The 24,953-nt window shown below is 44.7% G+C and overlaps 1 protein-coding gene across 5 annotated transcripts in view; it reads left to right on the forward strand.

Annotated features, from left to right (window-relative positions):
- Window positions 1–9,140: 9,140 nt before the first annotated feature.
- Window positions 9,141–24,953, forward strand: part of LOC133383280 (transcription cofactor vestigial-like protein 2) — a 130,375-nt gene continuing 114,562 nt past the window's right edge. For 2 of the 5 annotated variants that reach the window (XM_061623692.1, XM_061623693.1), the window contains exons 1-2: window positions 9,141–9,504; window positions 15,093–15,411. In XM_061623692.1, coding sequence (XP_061479676.1) covers window positions 9,424–9,504; window positions 15,093–15,411 — 400 coding nt within the window. In that variant the 5' untranslated portion in view covers window positions 9,141–9,423. Of the gene's footprint in view, window positions 9,505–13,110; window positions 13,521–15,092; window positions 15,412–24,953 lie in introns of those variants that run through there. The other 3 variants (XM_061623687.1, XM_061623686.1, XM_061623688.1) reach the window with 3 other exon arrangements.

Genomic DNA, 24,953 nt, shown 5'->3' on the forward strand with positions numbered 1-24,953 from the left:
GGCCTTCGTAGTAGACCGTAGTGTACGGGCCGGTTCATATCGGGAGAGGCGTTCCGACAGATATCGTGGTCCCGTGCCGTATAAGGCTTTATAGGTAAGTACCAACACTTTGAATCTGGCCCGGAAGCATATTGGAAGCCAGTGCAAACGGGCTAGCACAGGTGTTATATGCTCAGACCGCTTAGTTCTTGTTAGCAGTCTGGCCGCTGCATTTTGCACTAGCTGTAGCTTCCGAATCGTCTTCAAAGGTAGCCCTACGTAAAGCGCATTGCAGTAGTCCAGACGCGAGGTTACCATAGCATGTACCACTGATGAGAGGTCCTCCTTACTCAGATAGGGACGTAGCTGGGCTACCAACCGAAGTTGGTAGAACGCATTCCGGGCCACCGAGGCTACATGAGCCTCAAGTGTGAGGGAAGAGTCTAAGATGACTCCCAGACTACGCACCTGTTCCTTTAGGGGAAGTGTAACCCCATCCAGGACAGGGTATATATCCACCATCCGATCAGAGAAACCATCCACCAACAGCATCTCAGTCTTGTCAGGATTGAGTCTCAGTTTGTTAGTTCTCATCCAGTCCATTGTCGCAGCCAGGCAACGGTTCAGCACGTCGACTGCCTCATCTGAAGAAGATGTAAAAGAGAAGTAGAGCTGCGTGTCATCAGCATACTGATGACAACGCACTCCAAAATTCTCATTAAACAGCCAATGTCATCTAATCTGTCTGCAAACAATTCAGGATCAATGTTCAATAAACAGGTTATTTGGAAGCACCCTTTGTTTCATTCTCTTATTTTGTCTTTTTCCCCCGTGTTGTAATGATATTTCTCATTGGTCTTCCTTATTCTCATGTTAACTCAATGAGACTTACTTCTCAGTAGACATGTACACAATCGTTCTGTAAGTCTCCGCTTCAACCTTGCATTCTTCCACCAATTTCATTTTTCCGTCATGTGAAAATATTTTCCATTTTTTAATTTCTTTATACTAGTTCCTTTTCCCATTGTACAGTGGATGTGTTACTTTTCAGTGCATCTAGTCACTTGTTAAGCTCGTGTTCCTTTCTGCTTCATATTTTCATGCTGTTTCCCTTATTTCTCTTTATTTATGGAATTCATTGCCAGCTGACTCAGTTAATTGATTCTCTTCCCTTGGTTAAAAATGTTTCAAGCAATCAGTGGTAGGATTGGAGAGAGACCGTTCTGCAACTTTTTATCAGTGAATGGCTTTCTTCAAAATCTTATCCGTAAAGCTGCAATCCTGTGCACATTTACTTGGGAGTAAACCCACTGCACTCATTAGAAATTCCAGTTGTGTAAATAAATATGCTTAGCGCTGGGCTGTGGCAACATTAATGCACACATTTTGTGCAGTATGGTTGTTTGCAAGCCCATTTCAATTACTCAGAATTTTTGTGAGCAAATTTGTTTCTGTTGCAGTGGTTTGAGGATGAATATTTTTAATTTCTCTCCAGTCTTAATACTAGCAAGTCACCAAGAAGTGAAATCGCTGTCTCTTCTGAGGCTGTTTTGTCTTTGTATCACCATCAGCTAATGGAGAAGGATTCCCCTAGCATGGAGGAAATCCTGGGTGTTTTGGAAATGACATACTCAGTTTACATTGCATTCTGTCAACATAGCTGATGTTGCTGCAGGACAGAGGAACAGAGCTGGGGTAATATTGCTTTCTGGCAATCTGTGTCTGTGAGAAATGCAATTGCTGTGTTATCCAGTAAGGCTTCTCTGTTTTGTGCATAGTTCAAAATGGCTCCTATTTATTTATTTAAGGATTTTTGTAGATCAAAACCAACACCTTGAATTGGGCCAAGGAAGCCACCGCAGTGCATTATTGGGGTAATGTGGTCTTGGAAAGCCATCCCTATCAGAAGAGAAGTCATCACATTGTCAGCTTCCTGAAAGTTCCAGCCAGTCATCAAGGGCTTGCCCATCTACACCACATTACAGTAGTCTAGCCTCAAGATTTCCAAAAGTGTAAGTGGTAAATCGCATTCTGCTCATAGAAAAAGTTACAATCTTCTCACAATGAAGACCTTTCTTCAGATCCTCACATGTGTACATGTGTCACCCACTACAAGTGTCAACCACCACTGCTCCTACCTGTCCCCCACTCCTGGTAGTGCATGCTTCTTCTAACCACCCTTGCTGCTCACTTATCCATCCCACCATAGATGACAAGCAGACGTAGCAGCTACTCACTGTCTAATGAAGGAGCCTCTGCTACAATAGAGATGTGAGGAAGGATCTTCCTCCAGGGGGCAAATCCTACCACTGCACAGAAACAGAGAGCAGGTAAGTTGGTTCAAGAGGCATCTGTGGGCCCTCCTAGGATACTGGAGCCTTGGCAGCTGCCTGATTGTCCTGATGCTGGTTCAGACATTCACCCCAAATGTTGGCCCATTGCACCCTATAACTATACAAGGATCCAGTCCCATAATGGTGAAGTTTATGTGTATTATCTGTAAATATTAAAAGAATTATACACCTGGTAGACAAAACAATAACCTTATATTTGACAACCTTATATTTCTTGTGAATTTCACCTCTTCAGTGACTTGTCAGAGTTTTCAAAGTGTTACTATGTCGTCCGACACAGCTACACAGACATGGGACACATATCTTAAAAGTGTACAGGGATTTAAAACATTGAGGAAGAGAGGAGAAGGAAGACTATATACAACTAATCAGTAGAATTCCATTAAGAAAAGAAGGTGCATCTTGGACTTTATTATATATAGTAGGATTAATAGTTTATTACATATAGTAGTATTAGGCTGCAATCCTATATACACTTAGTAAGGAATAAATCCTAGTGAAAATAATGAGACATATTTCTGAGTAGACAATCAGAAAGATAGGACTGCACTTCTAGTTTACTAATTTAATCATTTATTATAATAGTGTCACTAGTGGTCAAAGGGACACTTCCATATAAAGAGTGGGAACTTTAAAAAGACTTAAATAATAATCTACAGCTGTATGCAGGGCAAATTGTGACTGGAGAATTAAAATGCCCTTCAGAGATAATACAGGTGACATCAAAAATAGAGGAAGGTTAAATTGCAATACTAATGCATTTAAAACCACATTTGTATGATACGTGTACAACGTGTGATAGCTATCAGAAGAGGCTCAAAAGTATTTTCAGTGCCACATGTGAAATCAGTCTGATTTATCCTAGACATGGCATGTTAAAGATACATCAGGCAGGTTCACATATAGTTAAATTTCACCATGCCAATAGTGTGAACAGTGAGCTAGGAGGCAGTGCCATGACTGCGGCAACTCAAGAAAGAGTAGCCACCATCATGTAAATGGGTGACAGCTGTCTAATATGTCCTATGTCTACTCAGAAATAAGTCTCATTGAGTTCAATGGGACTTACTTCCAGGTAACTCTGAATAGGATTGCAGCCTTAATCTACAGCCCAATTCACACAAGGAAGGTTTTTTCCCCACAGATGCTTAATGACCCACATGCACAACTGGATGGTAAAATTCAGTAATATAAATTGCCCCATGGATTTTGCTATATAGGGGCCATTCAAAAACACCTACTGGTTGAAACATGTGTAACAATGGTGTTAATTAGGGTGGCTGGCTCTTTAAAGAGGCCAGGATGGGACACTATGCCTTGGGCTTCATACATGTGATTACGTCTCAGAAATATGTACACTTCTGGCCAAGACTAGTTCTAATACTAAGGGTTAAAGTAGACATGGTCAAGCCAAGCATGTGAGCCCAACTTGAGATAGATAGATAGATAGATAGATAGATAGATAGATAGATAGATAGATAGATAGATAGATAGATAGATAGATAGATAGATAGATAGATAGATAGATAGATAGATAGATAGATAGATAGATAGATAGATAGATAGATAGATAGATAGATTGATTTAATATCCTGCCCTTCCTCCCAGTAGGAGCCCAAGCCAGCAAACAAAAACACTAAAAACACTCTAGAGTCTAGAGCAGCCTTTCCCAACCAGTGTGCCTCCAGATGTTGTTGGACCACAACTCCCATCTTTTCTGACCATTGGCAATGCTGACTGAGGCTGATGGGAGTTGTGGTCCAACAACATCTGGAGGCACACTGGTTGGGAAAGGCTGCTCTAGAGCATCATAAAAACAGTTTAAAATATATTAAAACAAAACATCTTTAAAAACCTATTAAAACAAAACATATTTAAAAACATATTACAACAAAACATAATTAAAAACATCTTTATAAAAAGCTTTTAAAAAATCTTCAAAAGCAATTCCAACACAAACACAGACTAGGATAAGGTCTCTATTTAAAAGTCTTGTTGAAAGAGGAAGGTCTTCAGTAGGCACTGAAAAAATAAAAGTCTAACATATAAAGGGACAGAATTCCAAAGGGTAGGTGCCACTACAATAAAGGTCCGTTTCCTATATTGTGCAGAATGGACCTCCTCATAAAATTGTATTATCAGGAGGTCCGCACCTGCAGAGCATAGTGATCAACTGGGTATATAAGGCATAAAATGGTCATTCAGTATCCTGGCCCAAGCTGCATAGGGCTTTGTACACCAAAACCAGAACCTTAAACTTAGCCCAGTAGCTAATGAGCAGAGCTTGGAAAAATTATTTTTTTGAACTACAACTTCCATCAGCCCAATCCAGTGGCCATGCTGGCTGGGGCTGATGGGAGTTGTAGTTTTAAAAAGTAACTTTTCCATGCTCTGCTATGAGCAGCCAATGCAATTCTTTTAGCAATGGGGTGACATGTTGATGATACCTTGCCCCAGTGAGCAGTCTCACAGCCACATTTTACACCAGCTGCAGCTTCTGAAGCAACCTTAAGGGCAGCCCCACATAGAGCGCATTATAGTACAGTAGGGCCCCGCTTTACGGCATTCCGCATTACGGTGTTGCGCTGATGCGGCAGCTTTCAAGCAGGGGAAATTCCCCGTTTTAAAGCCGATTTTGCCGTTTTGCCATGTTTTCACGTCACTTTTTCACGACGTGGCCCGTTATAGTCTATGGGGCCCTGCTTTACGGCGATTTCCACTTTACGGCGGGGGCCTGGTCCCTAACCCGCCGTATTAGCGGGGCCCTACTGTAATCCAACCTGGAGGTCACCAGTGCATGGACAACAGTGGTCAGGCTATCCCAGTCCAGAAACAGCCATAGCTATCTTACCAGCCAAAGTTGGTAAAAGGCACTCCTAGCTGCTGAGGTCACCTGGGCCTCTAGCAACAAAGGTGTAGCTTTTTCTGTAGCTTTTATGAGAGGTTTTTCTTATTAAGATTTTGAGTTTTACTATTACTACTACTACTACAACATTTTAATTACGTGATAGCACCTTAGAGCAGGTGTGTGGAACCATTGGCCCTCCAGATGCCGCTGAACTACAGCCCCCATCTTTCCTTGCCAGTGGCCATGCTTGCTAGGGCTGATGGGAGTTCTAGTTCAACAACAAAGGGAGGGCCGAAGGTTCACCACATCTGCTTTAGAGCACTACAGCACTTTGTGTTACAGAAAATTATTTGAATGAGATATTTGTATAATTTAGTTCTATATGATTTAAGGTTGATATGATTATATGTAGAGTATGTATGACTGCTAATCACCATAGAACTCAATGAGGCTAATATCTGCATAGACATCCATAGACATCTTGGAATACATCAAAAAGAACATATTTAAACCTTGCTGTGAATCTCTCTCTCTCAGTGAATTCACTTTGTCCGTCCACCACCCACCCCTCCCAAATCTGAATTTGTATTTATTTAACAAAATGTATATAGTGTTTGATTGTAAAAACCTCTAAGTGGTTTACAAAAGATATTTAAACTATCAATGAAATAGTTTTTTAAAACGGCCCCAATCTGTTGTGTTTGAACACATTGATTGCTGGACAGCACACTCTTTCTGTTACTTGAAGCATGCAATGGGAGCATATACTATGATGATATTGGATATGCAGGACTGCAATTTTAAGGGAAAGTTCAAGTTTCTCAAATATTTTCTGAATTTTACGTTACTTTACACATTTTGTAGCATGCAGCAGATATACTGGTGTTATAGAAAGTGATCTGCTGCCACATAGTAGGATTCAAAGAAAGCAAAATCAAAGGAGGGCATGCATGGCAAGCTGGTTTCCAAATGACCCAAAAACACACTGCAACTATGGAGAGCAGGTTTTGACATGAAGAAAACCTCAGCTGTGTTGCGCTGTGTGTTGTTGTGTTGCTTAATTTCGTTTAAAAGCAGCACCACAGCAGCAGAGTAACAGCAGATGTTGAAATGAGAGTGTGCCAGCGTGTGCGTGCGTTTGCCTAAGGAAGCAGGCTTTTACCCTGCATCAGCATCACTGAGACTGGAGACTTAGTAAAATAAGAAAAGCTACTTTATTTATAGAAATACGTAGTAGATAGAAAGGCATACCTAGTTCTAACTAACTACCTAAGTTGGAGGCATAATGCCCAGGTGCGGGAGTTAGCCCCATGCTAGGAGAGAGCAGAGACAAAGGAATGTCTCCTCTCTCCTGGACAGCCAGAGAAGAAAGGAGTGGAAAGGGCAGAAGGAGGAAGGGCAGGTAAGCTTCCCTAAAGGCATCACAGTCTAGAGACAGAAGGAAGTCAGTCAGAGCATCACAGGTAAAAGGTAAACAAAGCCTATCCATCTGAAGGACCCTAGCTCTATCTTCCTTCTGGAGCTTAAACAAAAGAGCAAAACAGGAGTTGCTCTTGCCCCACTTCCAACACAACAAGCTGTACTTACCATGACTGGTAAAACATTAATTGACTCCAGAATAAGAAGTAAAAACGACTGACTCCCACCCACTCACCGCACGCACTATTCTGCTTATATTCATTATTTCCCCCCAATACTGTGCATTAATTTATTGCCACCCAATATTCTCCTTGTATCCATTAATACCTCCAATACCCTGACTGTACTGATTTTTCCTCCAATATTCTACTTGTATTCCTTTATTTCCCTTCAGTACTCTGACTGTATTAATTGGTTTCCCTTCAATACTCTGCTTGGGTTCATTGATTTTCCTCTAGTACTTTCAGGTTATATTCATTGATTTCTCCCCAATATTCTGGTATTAACTGATTTCCCCCAGTACTCTGCTTGTATTCATTGACACACACCCCAATACTCTGATTATATTAACTGATTTCCCCAACGTTCTGCTTGTATTCATTGATCCCCATTCTCTATATTAATATTCCCCCCAATATTCTGTGTGTATTCATTTATCCTCCAATACTCTGATTATATTAATTGATTACTCTCAATACTCTGCTTGCCTTTGCTGATTCCCCCCCCAATACTCTGCTTGTGTTCATTGATTTTCTTCTAGTACTTTCAGCTTATATTCACTAATAGGCAAAAAAAACCTTGCAGTTTAAGAATGTACCTATAGCCAACAAATATTTCTCTCCGACTTTAAAAAGCAAGGAAATTGGGCAACTGTCCTGAATGCACCAGGGGAGCATGAGACCTGACCTCCTCTCTGAGATATTGGACTGCCCTACAAATTTTTCAAACCACAAACACAATTTGGGTTGGTCTTCCACAGTCGAATCCACTTCATGTGTAGCTTGGAAGAATTTGGTAACATGCCGAGGGGAGGAGATTGGGCACTAGGCAGAGGGGAAGCCCTTTCCTTTCCAAAAGGAAAACATTGTGAACATTATCTTTTTTTCCCCAGGGTTTTCCCCACCCTTTTATTCTATAGCAGGCACATGTAGTCTCCCACCCAAATTTAAACCAAAGCTGTCCCTGGCCACATCCATACCAGAAGTTTATTTCACTTTAGACAGTCATGGCTTCTCCCAAAGAATCCTGGGAAGTGTAGTTAGGGAAGGGTGCTGAGAGTTGCTAGGAGAGGCCCTATTCCCCTCACAGAGCTTCAATCAGAGTGGCCAACTGTTAAACCACTCTGCCACTAGAGCTCTGTCAAGGGAATAGGAGTCTCCTCTCGGCACCCTTCACAATCTACACTTCCCAGGATTCTTTGGGGGAAGCCATAACCGTCTCAAGTGAAACCAAAGTCTGGTGTGGGTGTGGCCCCCTGATTAGGCTAGCTAAGCAGCTGTGAGTCTGGCTTTTAAAACACTGACAATTAGTTCTCAGTGAGCACGCCTGACATTATCATTCAGTTCAATACAAAATTTCTTAAATTAATTAAAAATCAGCCAGGCATTTTTTTAACGTTTAAACTGCAGAAGATGAAGGTCAGAGTATGGGGCAAGGTCAGTAATAGGATTACAGGTACTCTGTGAACATGGATGAGTTTTAATGAATTTCAATAGACTATGAGAATTCTGACAGAAAAAAGTCCAAAAGGGGTCTGGTTTTTTTCCTCCTTCATTTTACACTTTGAGCTCTCAATTTTCTCTGACTGTTTTGTGTATCACCAGGAAAATTTAGAGGGTTGTTAAGCAAACATTTCTGAGTTCAGGATTATAAATTTTGTAAGCTTTGTTTTGAAATGAGTTTATGGAAAGCATCAGAATGGCATGGGGGTATTTTCAATTTAACACTGCAGAATGCAAAAAATAAATGCTGGCTATAGTATGCAGCCACTCTCATGGCTGTATAATTCATTGATTCCCCATCCTTGTTGTGTTGGTTGATTTCCATACCCTCTCAATACTCTGGTAATATTCCTCTATTTTTTTTACTAGTTTTCTCTTGCAGCATCATTCCACCCCATCATCTGCTAGGCTGCAGTCTCACAGAATCATAGAGCTCAAAGGGGTCTATAAGGCCATCGAGTCCAACTCCTTGCTCAATGCTGGAATCCAGATTAAAGCATAATTAAAGCATAATCCGTGTTTCCACACACACACAAACACACACTCTATAAAAAGCGCGGCGGGGGGAGAAGAGAGAGTCTACGACCGCTGCTTTGGTGACCGGCAGAGAATGGCCAGCGGCGAGCAGAGGGACATAGAAGCACCCTACTGCCCGTCCAGCAGCAGCGTGGAACCGAAGCATGAGGCAGTCCGGCGCGCGCGCCGTGGCAACAGAGCGACAAGGCAGGGGCGCGCGCGGCGGGCGCCTTCCCATTGGCCCAGGGCTCCCCCGCCTTCGCCTGACGCCGGGCGTGCCGTTTAAATGCCTGCCGGCTGGCGCCCGCCACGCCTATTTGTCCTGAGCGCATTTGCTGGAATTTGGCCGCTGGCAGGAACGACGACTACCGCGGTGGTGACGGAGAGCGGTGCAACGGCGGAGGTGGAGGCGGAGGGAAGGAAGGGAAAGTTCAAGTCTCTCAAAGGCGGTTTCCAGCCTCTCCCCCCCCACTGCTTAAGTGGCGGGCAGTCAACTCCCTCCCTGGAAAAACATCCATGAAGCCGCCTTTCCCTTGGCATACCCAGAGTTGATGCTCCACTACATGAGTCTCAGCTGTCTTTCGCCATGAGCTGTTTGGATGTTATGTACCAAGTCTATGGTCCTCCCCAGCCTTACTTTGCAACAGCCTATAGCCCTTACCACCAGGTAGGTTGCAAGAGGAGGAGGGCGGGGAGTTGCCTTGAGGCAGCCGCGGGACAGTGAGGGATGGATGCCACGTGGGGGAGAAGCCAGGCAGCGTCTTTCAGGACCGGATTCCTCAAATCGGTGGGGTCGGGCATTTAAATGTCTCTCTCCTGGCAAGAAGGGTGTCTCGAGCTTGGCACAATTAGATGCTGGCTGATGACTAATTAACACAGGCGGGTGATTCTTTCCCCCCCTCCCAGTGGGATAGGTGAGAGGGATCCAGCCGCTAACTTCCTCGCATCACTTTATTTGCACGCACGCCACCCCCACCCCACCCCCGACTGAATGGAGGCTGGAATGCAAAAAGATTGTGGTCCCTTTGATTTCCATGGGGCTGAATTAACAAAGGATTCCGTTGAATTGGCCTTGTGGATTGTGCTGATGGGAAATTTATTGTTGTTATGTGCCTTCAATAGTCCGCACTGTTTTGAGTTGTTTCATGACTTCTTTTTAATACAAACAAGTTTTCGTTATGAAGAGGAAGCACTTTGGAACTTGCTGGGGTGGGGAGGATTTTGCAGCGGGCTACGCTTGCGCGCAGTTTCGTCGTTTTAAATCCCGTGGATATCAATGAGGATTTAAAAGAGTTTGCTGGATTGCAAATAACGATTGTAATCTTTAGAAGAGCTAATCAAATTGTCACAGTAATTGTAGCAATAGTTCAGCCACTAATTCAAGGGGTGACTCTGGGGATGTAATTTTTATTTCGTCCTCTCAGCCATATGTACAATCATACCGGCCTTCCTTCATGCCATGAGGACTGCTGTACCTGCAAATCGCTTTGAACGCGAAACACTGTATTAATGCAAACTGTTCCAAATTATTACTTTTTTAAAACTCTGTCAAAATCGCCTTCCGTTATTTTGTCCTCTCTGGCCACCGTGTATCTCGCTGAGCTGTGATCTTCTTTCTTTTAATTTCTAAGAAATTGACATTTTTTCCTAGGGGAGTTCAGACTTGGAACTGGCAAAATATTTCAGCCCAGTTCTCTTGCATGCAAATGACATGGCGATGTTGTAAGCCGCCGAATCCGTTGGGTATGAGGCGACTAACAAATGAAATAAATAAATTATCCGATGCCAACGCTAATGCTAAAGCACTCCGTGTTCATGTCCCTAGTGCAGCCTTCTTGAAGCCAGGCGATCTGAATTGGATTATGTTGGTAGCTAACTTGCCTCTTTAACGAACGTGGATAGGTGTGCTGTTGTTTTGCTGAGAATAAACTCTGGTTCGTCTAAATATAATTATTCTTAACATATTATCATTCCGTTTAAAAAAACTGACAAACGCGGAAAAACTGAGTTCCATACAAAGCCGGATTTGTACAGTAAAGGGATTTCTAAACCCGGCTTATAAAGTGTATTATTGTGTCGGACGGGATGGGAATTCTGTTTACAAGGAAAACCGCACCTGTTCCAACAGGGTTCTTTCTCCTCCTCTTGTGTGAAACGCTGCGTTAAGGAAGAAACAGCAAGAGGATATGCAGGCCGTGACTCTTTCTGTCTTCCGCAGCGGTCCTCACCCAGCCGTGTCGCACGGCAATCCAAGGCGCTCGCTTCCCAACCAATGCGTCGATGGTGCAATGTTCGGCTCTGCAGGGCGCAGCCGACCGCCACGCCGATTTTGCCGAAAGCCCGTTCTGCTGAAATCCTTGGAAACGCCTGATCGGCGGATCCCACTTCCTCCATAAAGTGAAGAAATGTCAGAGAGCGCCACCAGTTGCTTCCTTCCTTTCGCATTAATGTCTCAGACGTGATCCTAACCATTCTTTCCTTTCCCCCCTCTGTGGAGAATAATTCTAACAACTGAGTTATGATTCTGGTTCGTAATTTTAATTCCTTCTCAAACAGTTCTGCGAGGCCGATGAGAAAAGGGGCCTTAATAACGGGCCCCATTCACCATGCCGACTCCGTGCTTTGGTGGCGCCTGGGTTTTGAAGCAGCATGAATTAATTTATTTTTATGTATTTTGAGATCACGGTGCCTAACGTTTTCTTAGTTGTTCAGTGACTGTATTGAAACGTGCCATTTCTGATGCACCGTCTTGGGGACGGGGACACTGAGCAGTCAACATCGCCGAGGTGCATGGCGCGCTTTCAGAGTAACAAACCAAAAAGGCTGGTTCCTGCCCCGAGGACCTTACAACCTAAAACCGCAGAGAGGCAGGCTGCGGGATAGGGAAGGTCGGATCAGGCGTCCCTTTCGGTTTTTTGGTCTGTCGGCTCTGATTTTGGTGGCAGGGTTTGTTTGGTCCAAAGGAAGACACCGCTCAGGACCCTCTGTGAGGGTGTACGTGGATTGCATAATGAACAATTTGCTGACTTCTCACGGTAACAGCCCCCCTTCCTCCAAACCCTGCTGCTTGAAGTGGGCCGCTTCAACCTGCCTAGTAACTGAGGCAGCCATGGGTCATAATATTTATTTTATTAGTTATTAGATGTATATCCCGCCTTCCCATCAAGGAGCTCAAGGCGACCTACATAGTTCTCCCCCTCCATACTTCATTCTCACAACAATCTTGTGAGGTAGGTCAGGGCTGAGTGTCAGTGACTGGCCCAAGGTCACCCAGCGAGTTTCACGGTTGAGAGGTGATTTGAACGATGGTCTCCAAGGGCCTAGTGCAACCCCCACTCCCTCATAAGAACATCAGAAGAGCCCTGCTGGGTCAGAGCAGAGCCCCCCCCCAGTCCAGCATCCGGTTTCCTCCTGCGGCCAACCTGGAGGCCACAAGCAGAAGACCAAGAGCCCTCTCGGGCTGCTGCCGCCCCCAGCGCCTGGTATCATTCACAGGCACACTATCTGAAGGTAGGAGAGGAGCCTAGCCATCATAACTGGTAGCCACTGATAGTCTTGTGCTTCACGGATTTGTCCAGTCCCCTTTTGAATCCGTCCGAAGTTGCCACCGCGCTTTGCTCACGAGATGGCAACGTCGGAGAAAAATGTTTTTTTCCCTCTAAAGAGGGGAAATGTACAGATAGTGATGGCGCCCGGGGCCTTCACGCTGTGTCCGAGTCCAATTATTAATTTTACACGTTTTGGCCCGTAGCAGCAGCAGCTGCAGACACGCTAACGGCGCTAAACCAAACGAGAAAAAAGTTTCTTTGCAGGGAAAAGGCTCTCTCTCGCGCTCTCTCTCTCTCAAAGAATCTAGTGCAAATAATCTGAACCTGTCGGAACTGCCTCTCTCCCTCCCTGCTTGCCAAGCGAATGCTTTTCCTCCCAAAATGTGTTCGACAACGGCTGGTTGCGTGAGTTTCTCTTCTCCCAAAGCAACTACCGCCTCGTCCTCCATGCTGTAGTCCGAAAATATTCTTCCGATTAGTGCAAATACCATCATCATCATCTAGTGACTTCATCACGCCCACCTCGTGGAACTTGAAAAGGGAGGGGAATGGCTATCCCCCGTTTCTTCTGCTTCTTCCTTAGTTTCTTTGCGTGTTTTCGTTTTGTTTTAAGACTGGCACGCCGTGAACTTTTTTTACTAGAGAGCAATTTCGCGTGAAGACTCACGGATCTGGGGGGAAGAGGGGGATCCGGCACCCGTCAGAGATCTCTGGGGCGCCTGACATTCTGTTCTCGTAAAATCGACGGGAGTTCTGCCATAGCATACCCTCCTCCGCTCCCGCCTCTCCGCTCGCCTAGATTGCAAGGGGAGGGAAACAACAAAACAAAAGCGGAGTGGAAATTGATCACGCAAAGGCCGGCGTCCCACAAACCAGGTGTCTTCGCCAGACGTGTTGGTTAGACGGGGCGAAGACATCAGAGGCCCCTGCCCAACCACCTCGACGCACCTAAAGTAGGCGAAGGATCTTGGTTTTGTTTTTGTTTTTAAAGATAACCGGAGACACCAAACGTCCAGATTCAAGGGGAAACACGACGAAGAACGTAAATAAACAACCTCGCCTATGAAAGCACTCTGCGTCCACAAGGACAACGACCGAATGTGAAGCGACACCTCTCAAAATCAAGAACGTCGAGGTGCTGTGTGCTTTTATTTCTTTCCAAACAAAACACAAAAGCCCATTGTAGTGCTATTCCCTTCTCCCCTGCGAGGGCTATTCTCGACGGCGCGTTCTAAACCTTTCGCAGGCCTCCTGAATGCGAGCGAAAATGGAAATGGACTGCCTTCAAGTCGATTCCGACTTATGGCGACCCTATGAATAGGGTTTTCATGGTAAGCGGTATTCAGAGGGGGTTTACCATTGCCTTCCTCTGAGGCTGAGGCCCAAGGTCACCCAGTGAGCTTCATGGCTGTGTGGGGCTTCGAACCCTGGTCTCCCAGATCGTAGTCCAACACTGTAACCGCTACACCACACTGGCTCTCCAATGCGAGTGAAAGGGGCTCATTAAGTGGGCTGGCTGGGTGGACCTGAGGAATCCTGAGCACCTTGCTCCCTTCCCCTGCTCCCTATCCTCCAGGCGAAGGGGTGGATTTTCTTGGAATCAAGGTGAGACCATTCCAGTGGGAAAGGGGGGGGGAGCTGTTTCTCCTGGCCCAGAGAAAGGGATGGGCTACCTTGCTGTCATCCGTCAGCCTTCTGAGCCAGAACTATTGGAGTGAAACCCTTTCAAGCCAAGCTCTCTTGCCTAAAAAGGTTTGTGGATGATCAGGAGATCCTAGGCAGACGAGATGGAAGCCTTGGTGTCCCCTATGCATCCGCTGATTAAAGTCAAAGCTTGCCTGTTGTAGCTTTTGCACGAGTCCCTGAATGTGAGTGTTGTGTTCACACATATTCTCTAACCACCCTTACACAATTGCTTCACCAAGCCACAGTCTGAGCATGTAGAAGAGCCAACATAGGTCAAACACCTATAGTCAGTTCAGACGAATAGGGTGCTGGCCTTTTCCTGTTGTTATCAAAAAACATTTAGTAGGATGGCACCTTTAAAGACTGACAAATCTATTTGCCCATGCAGGTTTTCATCGCTAAAGAAACTTTCAGTCTCAGATGAACAATAAATCATACTACAGTTGCTGATTAGAGTGCTGAATTATATTTATTTGTTTATTATTTTTACATTTATATCCCACTTTCCCTTCAAGGTGACTTGCATGGTTCTCAGCCTCTCCACTCTGTTCTCACAAAAACCCTGTAAAATAGGTTAGGCTGAGAGACATTGACAGGCCCGGCCAGGATCATTCATTGAACTTTATGGCCTGGCAAAGATTTGAACCCTGGTCTCCCAGGTCCTAGCCCAACCTCTGACAGTACACCACACTGACCCTGAACATGTTTTTTTAGTTAGATTATTGTACTAATATTCACATATATAAGGTATATATGCTTTCCTAAAGTAGACCTCACTTCCTTCAGATGCATAGAGTGGGCCCCTATATTGATTTTTTTTTTAAAAAAAGAGATTTTACCATTTTATTGATTGATATACATGGATGCTGGGACTGAAAGGCAAAACTTTCCTTTCACCCCACCTTGCCTTGAAACACAATGCTTTGCAGTGGGTGCCATCCACAGGTTCAGCAATGACTATGAGAACCCGTAGGAATGCATGCGTGGATGGGCCTTAACTGGCTTTTGCTCTCCTTCACAGAAGCTAGCCTTTTACTCGAAAATGCAGGAAGCCGCCGAGAGTGCCAGCACGAGTGGCAGCAGCAGCAGCAGCAGCAGCAGCTCTTTTTCCAGCCACACTGCCCCTGCCAGCATTAAAGAAGAAGAGTGCAGCCCGGAGAAAGAGCATCCCCCGGAGGCCGAATACATCAATTCCAGATGTGTCTTGTTTACTTACTTCCAAGGGGATATCAGCACCGTGGTAGATGAGCACTTCAGCCGGGCCCTCAGCCAGTCCAGCAGCTACTCGCCCAGCAGCACCAGCGCAAAGGCTGCCACTAGGAGCTCCAGCTCTTGGAGGGGTGAGCTGATACGCCTCTTGAAAGTGTGGCATCCTCAGCGTCTTGTCTGTCTGCGATCACTCCTGAAAATGCTTAGAATCTGGTTTAATTGTTGATGCTTTCCCAGCACGGAATTGTAGTTCTCTGCAGGGGGCTAGGCAGAATTAGCATGTGATATTGTGGCACCATTGCTGTAAGGTGTGAATATGATTGACACAGGATAGCTGAGGGATCAGAAATTACCATAGCCAAAGCTCAGTGATTTTCTGCTTTGCATGCAGAAAGCCACAACTTCAATCCCCAGCATCTCTGGGTAGGACTGGGAATGTTCCCCGCCTGAAACCCTGGAGAGCTGCTGCCAGTCAGTGTGGATAATAGGTGGCAGTGACTTGGATGCAGGATTGAATGTTTTGGATGAATTGGCCTGAATGCTTTGAAGCAAGCAGGATTGGCTACAACCTTAATGGGCTGTTCACCTGTGAACAGATGCGCTCTGTGTCTGCAGCTGGGCTAGGCCATGGAAAGAGTGTGGAATGGCAAGGGTAGAATTCTCGAACATATATGTAAACAGAGTGACTGACACATTTTTCACAGTGATAATGTACTGTATGTTTACAATCACCTCTGAAAATCTTCTCTCCTTTGGAATTAGAAAGGGAGCTAAGAGAGTAAAACTGTACTATAGATTTGCAGTCCCAGGATAAGTGTGCATAAGATTTCACCTCTAAATGACCTGTAATAGTTACTACAAAAGATGAATCACAGTCACTAAGGCTGCAGTCCTCTGGACTTACTTGAGAGTTAGTCACAGGTCAGTCACGTTGAACTCATTAGGATTATTTCTGAATAAACACGCTTAGGACTGTGCTAACCAGCAGACTGTAGCAATCCATATGTAAGCATGCATTGGAAGGAATGTTGTTGTTGTTGTTATGTGCCTTCAAGTCGACTACAACTTATGGCGACCCCATGAATCAGCAACCTCCAATAGCATCTGTTGTGAACCACCCTGTTCAGATCTTGTAAGTTCAGGTCTGTGGCTTCCTTTATGAAATCAAGCCATCTCTTGTCTGGCCTTCCTCTTTTTCTACTCTCTTCTGTTTTTCCCAGCATTATTGTCTTTTCTAGTGAATCATGTCTTCTCATTGTGTGTCCAAAGTATGATAACCTCAGTTTCATCATTTTAGCTTCTAGTGATATGGAAGGAATGAGGGGCATATATTTCATGTTTCCAGAGATGTGATGTGATATTGTGCCTTTGTTCCAAAATCGTGTGGAAAGGAGGCAGTGAGCCAGTATCAGATTCCAAATGCATTAGGAGATGTATTGAATGCTCTGAGTAATGGATGTGGTCCAGCTCAAACTAGGCACTTCTAAATCCTATTCATCTCAATAGAACAGTTAAGCATGTGAAAGCTATATGAAACCTCTACGTTCAGAGGCAATTTAGTACTGAAACCAGTTGCAGGGGGAGAACACTTTGCCTTCCTGTACTGCTTGTGGCCTTGCAGCAAAGATCTGGTCAGCCAATGTGTGAAGCAGGACAGGCAAAAGAGGACTGTATTCCTTCCCTGACCATTGGCCATGTGGGCTAATGGGAACTGGAGGGCAGGGTTCCAGCAGCTACACTGGCTGAACCACCCACTTGAACACATCTTACCTTAAAGACATAGAAGCCCTCTGTTCTGCACTGATTGGCAGGCAATCCTGTGCATGTCAGAAGTAAGTCCTAATGAGCCCAGTGGGGTTTGCTCTGAGGATTTCCACCTAAATCTTTCCACCAAAATCAGTGGGAGATAAATGTATTTTGTTCAGGCTGGCTTGTGCATCCAATGATGTGTTTTGGATCATACTGTACGCCTATGAACTTCTATACATTTGAACAGAAGGAAATTCTATTATATAGATAACGAGGAATTTTTAAAGAGAAAAGACTAGGGCTGCTTTGAGAAGTGTTTGTTATGGGATGGGTTCTCTTCATGCAACCTTTTTTAAAGTGTCCACACTGTGTCATTGGCATCAAAATACTAGTCCATATTTTTCTCCATTTAATCCAGATTTACCCTTTCAAGAAAAAAACAACATTTGCCAACAACCATAACCTTTTTGCAAATTAAGCCTTGCCTGGAAGCACAGCAACAGCCAGTATAGCCCCTGCTTGCATTCAGAAGGTTCAATCCTCACATCGCCAGCTACAGCTGGGAATGTCCCCCATCTGAAATCCTGGAGAATTGCTGCCAGTCAGTGTAAACAATACAGAGCTAGATGGACCAATGGTCTGACTAGATGTAAAGCAGATTCCTATGAAAGGTGATCTTTATCTTATTAAGGATTCTCTAAGCCCAGAGATTTTTGATACACATATCAGATAAAGAGGTGTGTAGCTTGGAAACAGGTTTAGCCAAATCGAAAATTTTCACCTCGTTTGCAAATCTCCACTATTTTCTTTCAAAAAAATGTTTTGTATAAGATCTGTTTTCTGGGATTTATAGGAAGAAAAGGAGAGGAGGAACTATGCTGTCTCTTTCTTGCAACTCCAAACAATCTCAGGCAAGGCCAACTCAGCTGCCCAAATACCAGAAAGACAAAACAAATGGCTCAACAAGGTCTTACTGGAGCAGCTGCCGGACCGAGAGGGGCAGCAGGCTCGCCCCGCCCTTTGTAGCCTGCGGAGGCCGTTGCCAAGAAAATCTCGCCAGCCCACTTGGGAGCGCAACTGGCAGAGAGAGCCTCAAATCTCGGAACGCGCCTGTGTGAACGAGACACCCTCTGTCAGCCGGCTCCTTTAGCGCCAGCGCCTTACGCCGCGGTTAGAGCGGCAGCAATTAGCAGGTGATTCCGTTTATCTTTCTGCGGTGAGAAGCGTCACCTGTTAATTCCTGCACATCAAGCAGCTGTTAAAGGGTTGTTTTGCAACCGTATCATAGACTTATTACAGGAGGTGACGCGCGGCTGATTTTCTGTGATAACTATGCACAGATTAGTAACAAGAAAGGAGCGGGCGAAGCTTGCAAAATCTTATATACTTTTTTTAAACCTACGAATAAGCTCGATTGAATTCAATGGAGCTTAGTTCTGAGTTGAGAGATACAAGATTGCGGTGTCAACGTCTCCTTTTAAGCGGCTCCAGGATGCTGATTACTGTAATTTCAGGATCCATGTTAATCGATCTACAGGGCAAGCGCAAGGTCCAGGTTAGGAATGGGAGAAGGCCGTTCGCCCCTTAAAGGCAATTGGCATCGATGGGGTGTGGGACGCAGGGAAACTCCTCAAGGAGGGAGGAGTGTCCTAATTCAGTTTGGAAAGGAAACGGAAAGGAAATGGTTATGGGGGAACGGTGCGACTGGCATGGCTAGATACACAAACAGAAAATTTAAAAGTGCCTTTTTTCTCTCTCTAAAGCTTTTATTAAAATAAAAAGATCCAGTGTGCCCGATGAAGGCAAAGGAAAGCCCATCTCCGTGCTGCTTTATAAACACCACTGAATGCGATGCCACTTCCTTCCGAGTAAAAAGGCACAGGATTGCCCTGCAGAATGTAGCCGCCGGCTCGCCAAGCTGGTAGGCTACTTGGAGTGTGTGCATCCTTAAGATGATTTTCATTTCACAAAGATTACTTTCTGATGAAATTAAATCCAACCTACCAGTGCCCTGAAAATAATGTGTATCTGAAGTTACAAAAAACCTTGATTTTAAATAGTTAGGGGTGTTTTTGCAGGAACCGGTTTTCCTTCTGCAATCAGCTGGAACTTTAGCATAGATATTGAATTTTATCCAGTTTAACCGGCGTCCCACTTCAATAAAAATTATTGGTTCAATAATTATTGCGAACATTACCTAAGAACAAATCCCATTGAATTCCACGACTTTCGAGTGAACACAGGCGTAGTAGGGTTACATAGACTTACAGCACAATTGTGTACATTCACTCGGAAGGAATTACCAGCGTTCAACAATGGATTAAGCGGTTAGGATTGCAACATTAAATTCAAGTATTTGGCACGCCGGGTTCATAGATCTGATGTGGCTAATATTCTTTAAATGGAACTCTTCTCCATTCAAGGTTGGGCTTTTAATTATCTTTATAAAATTGACAGCGTAATGAAGAACTAATTGCTATTGGGGGGAGCAAATCTTTAAAATTAGCAATTAATTCTAAACCACTACCACGCTTTTAAATAAAAATTGTGTACCTATTCTGACAGGATCGATCTACAGCGCCACAGCGTATGGCATTTCTGCGTGGTGAAAACAGGGGTTTTATTGGTGAATTTCTGGATATATTGGATGGATTCCTATTCTGTTAATTGGAATAGAATATGGTATACTTGGATATCATCTATAGAGGCCAGCCATAACATTCAAGAAACAAGCGAATCATTAAAGAAGAAAGATTTAGAATTCCAGTCCACTTAAATGAGACTGCCACACTGATCATTGGTCAAATGGGAACGCAATCCTAAACGCGTTTACACAGAAGTAAATCCCAAAGTGAAGCTGCAATCCCATTCCTGGGGCTAATCCCCATTGAACTCAACTCGACTTACTTCTGAGTAGCCAATCTATATGGGCATTGCTCTCTCAAAATGAACGGGTTCCAGGGATATACGCTGCTTTTCTGTAGCATGATTAATACATAGTGTTTGAGGGAGCACCGGAGTCCTCTACAGCAGAAGCGTACACTTATTCGTTTGGTACATTTCTCCTCCTTCAGTAACGTACAAAACCTGAGGCCAATGACACTTGCGAGGAGAGGCGCAGACGTTTCTGACGAGGCGAGTTTCAAATGAAAACAAAAAAACTTCAAAAACCACCTCCACTGGAAGCTGAAAGAGTGCAGGGGTGCTGTCAAGGGCAAGCCTTTAGGACAGAAGTCCAGGAACCCAGTCAGTGAAATGAACAGGTGCGCCCGCCAACGCACCGCGCCTGCGTTTCTCAGTGTGAAGGAATAGACATTACCATCTAAAGAGCTCCAGCCCCACGATTAAGTCTGGTGTCTAAAACTGCCTAATGGCACCATGGGCGGGTGGGGGTCTGTCGCTTAATCTTTTCCGCTCGGCTCCGTTTCCCACTCAAATGTCTCTGCCCCTCCCCCGCCCTTGGAGAGAAAGTGATAGTAGCAAACAGCCCGCTTGCTCCAGAGACCTTCCACAGCGGGCAATGCCTCTAAAGACACCTCAGTGGAATGGTGGGCCTCCAAAATTAGTAGGTTACAAGACGCAGCCCGTTCACCTCGGCCCTAAATTTATCCATCATTTTGTCTGGCACTAGCAAGTTCCGCTGCGTTCAACGGTGCTTCCTCCTACTTGAGCGTGTATAGGACGCGCATGCTCTTATCGGCTGCTGGTTTGGTCACCAGCTAAACGTCTGTGCTTGCAAGTTTGTAATGTTGTTGTTTCGAGCTATAGCTTGATCTTAGCCATGTTTTGTCAGAAACAGAGCCTGATAACTTCAGCGGGACTTGCTTCCGAGGAATTGTGCACAGGATCGCAGCGGGCCTTACTCTGATTTTATCCACGGGAGTTGACTGCCTTCCATCGAAGGTTTTTTTAAAGGATGATTCCCGCAAACTAAAAGAGCTAGAGGCCTCGAGGTCTCTCTGCAATTAATCTCGCCTCACACCCACCACTCCCCCTGCGGTTTCCGATCGTAAACAAGTAGTTGAAAGACGGCTTGGCTGAAAGACTTTCAGTCCTGGAACTGGAGGCGCGGAAAGAATTTCCTTGCTGCGAAAGCGTCTTCCCACCCTGGTTGTAGGCTGCCGGAAGGATAGCGACGACGGTCTTTGTCGCGGATGACTTCCGGTTCCGTCCAGTTCTGGTTCAGGAGCTCCGAACAAAATGTTGGGAGGGGCCGCATAGATGTCCAAGCGAGGGAAGGATGTGAAAATTGCCGTTCCTGCAAGTACGGCAATTTGCTTGCCTCACATATAAAATGGGAAATGGACGGCCTTCAAGTCGATTCCGACTTACGGCGACCCTATGAATAGGGTTTTCATGGTAAGCTGTATTCAGAGGGGGTTTACCATTGCCTCCCTCTGAGGCTGAGAGGCAGCGACTGGCCCAAGGTTACCCAGTGAACTTCATGGATGTTTGGGGATTCGAACCCTGGTGTCACAGGTCCTAGTCTGCCATGAATACGGCAGGCCAGGCCTGGCCTCTAAGAGGTTTTCTGTATCTTTAAAAGTTGTGCAGGGGGAAGGGAGAATTCCACCTTGTGGTTTTTCCCATTATAGTGTTGCAAGAACATCTGCACTTGGCTGACTTTCTCTTCTCCTAAAGATACAGGATCAGTCCCAGGCCCTGAACTTGACAACCCTATTCCTGGTAGATGTGGCCACCGAGCCACAATAGTTAGACCTGGCCCCTGGGTAACTAGTATTCCACCTATATTCGTCTGTTGTTTTTCATTGGGTATATCTGCTGTTAGGAAGGACTCCAGGTCAGGCCCATGGCCCTTCTTGCTCAACACTGTCTACTTTTTCAGACTGGGGGCCTTAATTCCCTTTTGGATAACCTTCTGGGGTCACATGATGCCAATGGTGGGCAGAGCCAGACGCAACGTAGGTGGAACAAGTGCAGATTTTACCTTTGCACAATAGGCTAGCTTCTACACACACTCTCTTTTCTATGCTCCATCCAAGGAAGCAAGAGACATTCTTAAAGTTCACAGACACATTCCAGTCAGGCAAAAATACTCAAGGATGGTGCAAAGTAGGATCAGTGAGGGATGTGGCTGAGGAGAAGGTGTGGCCTGGAAAAAGTTCTAATGTCTAGACAGAGAAGCCTGGAGGGCCACATTTCACACCCATCCACCCAGCCCTGAGGTTCCTGACCCTTGATCTACACTGACTTGGCAGTGTCACCCCACCATTTCAGACAGGGAACAGTCGCAATCTGGAGATGCCAGACATTGAACTTGGGACAATCTGCATGCAAAGCAGGTGCTCTAACTGAGTTATGGCTTTCTTATCTATGTCCACCTATTGATAGCACTGACAGTGTCTCTCCACCCATAGCTGAAACCCTCAGTTTTTTTCGTTAATTGCATTGCTGCTACAACCAACTTCACAGCCATTCACCCACTGCATTTGCCTTTCGAAAAACACACCAAGGTGAACAATACTAGACTGCCCTTCAGGCTTGGCATCTGCTTCTTTAATGCCCGTCTCCCACCAGCAAAATGGGTAAAAGAACACAGAATTTCTCCGCAGGGCTGGTGCAATCCATGCTTTATCAACAATAGTCCCACCCCTTGCAATATGAGTATAATAACAGAACTTTATGTGCATTGGCATTGGCCAGGTAGTTTTCAAAATGTTTACTAACTGCAGGAGGGGGAGGAAATCACCCTTTCCTCTTTTTTTTATGAAACACATTTCAAGTTAGACTATGAACGTCTACCTTTGCTGGTATCTTTTGTTTTTGAGTACCTTTTGCCCTCTCACAGATGCACTAAAATCCTGGATACCTGAACTGTTTTATTATGGGGAGCAATCATTTCTCCACCAGGGAAAATCAGCATAAAAGGCTTAGAAATTAATCAAAAAGTCCTTCTCCAGCCAATTGGTTCATTTGCTTTCCCAAATTTGAGTCATTGCTGCAATTTCATTCATTGGCCGAAAATACTGAAAGGCAAGAGCAGACTACTGTAGTTTCTTACTAAACAATGAGCAGAATAGTGCCTGCATATTTTCCGTCATATCTTGAGTTCTAAAAGAGCTAGAGATTTACTGTTTTTTATCAATGAAAGCTGGGAATCAAAGGAATATGCCCCCATCCCCATCCCTGCACATTCATGAGCACAGTTACTCATTCCTCCTCAGGGCAACTCTGGAAATTGTTGTACTGGGAGGATGGCTGGAGGAACTGCCAAAGCACAGCTTCCAGGATTCTTTGGGAGAAGCCATGACTTATTATTTATTCGTTTATTTATTTATTTAAATATTTAGACTGTACTTTTATCTAAAATATTGCAAGGCACTATCCAACCTAAAAATACAATCAACCTAAAAATACAATAAACCTAAATGGGTAAAACAACAGCAGGACTAATTTTGCCTTCTAAACAAAGTATTTTGACAGGGATCCTCCAAAAAAACTACATAAACAGGAGGAGTAAGTCTAATTGCTACTACTGGGACTTGCCCACAGGTAAGTAAGCTTAGGCTGTTATCCTAACACCACTTATCTCAGAGTAAGCCCCTTTTAATTCATTAGAACTTATTTCTAAGTAGACATGGTTACAATTGCACTGCCACAGAAATGCAACTAAGCCTTACGGCACAGTTAGGCAACCTGGTGTCCTGCAGATATTGTACAGACTACAGCTTCCATCATATCTGATCATTGGCCAAGTTAACTGAGGCTGATGAGAATTGAGAGTCCAACAACATTTGAAGGGCTATAGGTTTCCCATCCCTGTGTTAGGAACAGGACGTAATGCCAGGACAGGACTGAACCTGCCCCTCCAGCCTTTTTCTGTTTTAGAACTCAGTCTGGAAAAATGACATTGTAAGGAGGAAAAGTGCCGCTCAGCATGTGCACAATGCATTCACCCTCACCACTGAGTTTTCGTCTATTTGAATTTAGAGAGAAGTTCCTTCCAGCCAGGCTTGAGTCTTGGAACTTCTTTTCTTAAAATTAAGCACTGAGGAAAGAAACCCAAGCCACACAGCACAGCTTTTCAGTAGGCAATGGTGGCTTTCCTTACACTGCAAACTATAGTTTACAAACCATAAGTTTCATATTCACTAATAGGCAAAAAACCTTGCAGTTTAAGAACGTACCTATATACAGATATTTCTATCCAACTTTAAAAAGCAGGGAAATTGGGCAGCTATATTGAATGTACCAGGGAAGCAGACCTCCTCTCTGATATATTGTACTGTTCTACAAATTTGTCAAAATGCAAACACAATTTGGGTTGGTCTTTCACAGTCCAATCCACTTCCTGTGTCGCTTGGAAGAATTTGGTAACATGCCTCTGAGCATATAGTGAGTGGTGGCAACACCTGCAATCAGCCCAATATTCGTATTCACTATACCCATTCCCTATAGCTGCCCAATTTACCTGCGTCCAGAAGTTTGATAGAAAGATCTGTTGGCTATAGATACGTTCTTAAACGTGAATTTCTCTGCTTTTTATTCTGGGAGGTAAGAAATGGGATCCTGTGCAAGTTTGCTGAGAGTGGATTGATCATTTGCATGCTTATTGAGTTCAGTAGGGTTTACTCCCCTGCAATCATGCTTAGGATAGGTGAAACTGACCACAGGGGATGGGGAAGGGAGGAAGAGGAGGAGTGAGGGGAAGAAGGGCAGAGGGGAGGAGAGGGAGGGTAGCAGGCAGGAGGGGGGGAGGAGAAGGGCAAGTTTCATCATTTGTATGTTTATTGAGTTCAGTGGGATTTACTCCCATGCAGTCATGCTTAGGATAAGTAAACCTTACCAGGGTGACGGATGGAGGGCGGGATGGAGTGGGCAGGGGAGGAGGAAGAGGGAAGGAGAGGAGGGGAAAGGCAGTTCTGATCATTTGCATGCTTACTGAGTTCAGTGGGATTTACTC

This window comes from Rhineura floridana, chromosome 4 (assembly GCF_030035675.1).
Source record: "Rhineura floridana isolate rRhiFlo1 chromosome 4, rRhiFlo1.hap2, whole genome shotgun sequence".
NCBI classification, from domain to species: Eukaryota; Metazoa; Chordata; class Lepidosauria; order Squamata; family Rhineuridae; genus Rhineura; species Rhineura floridana.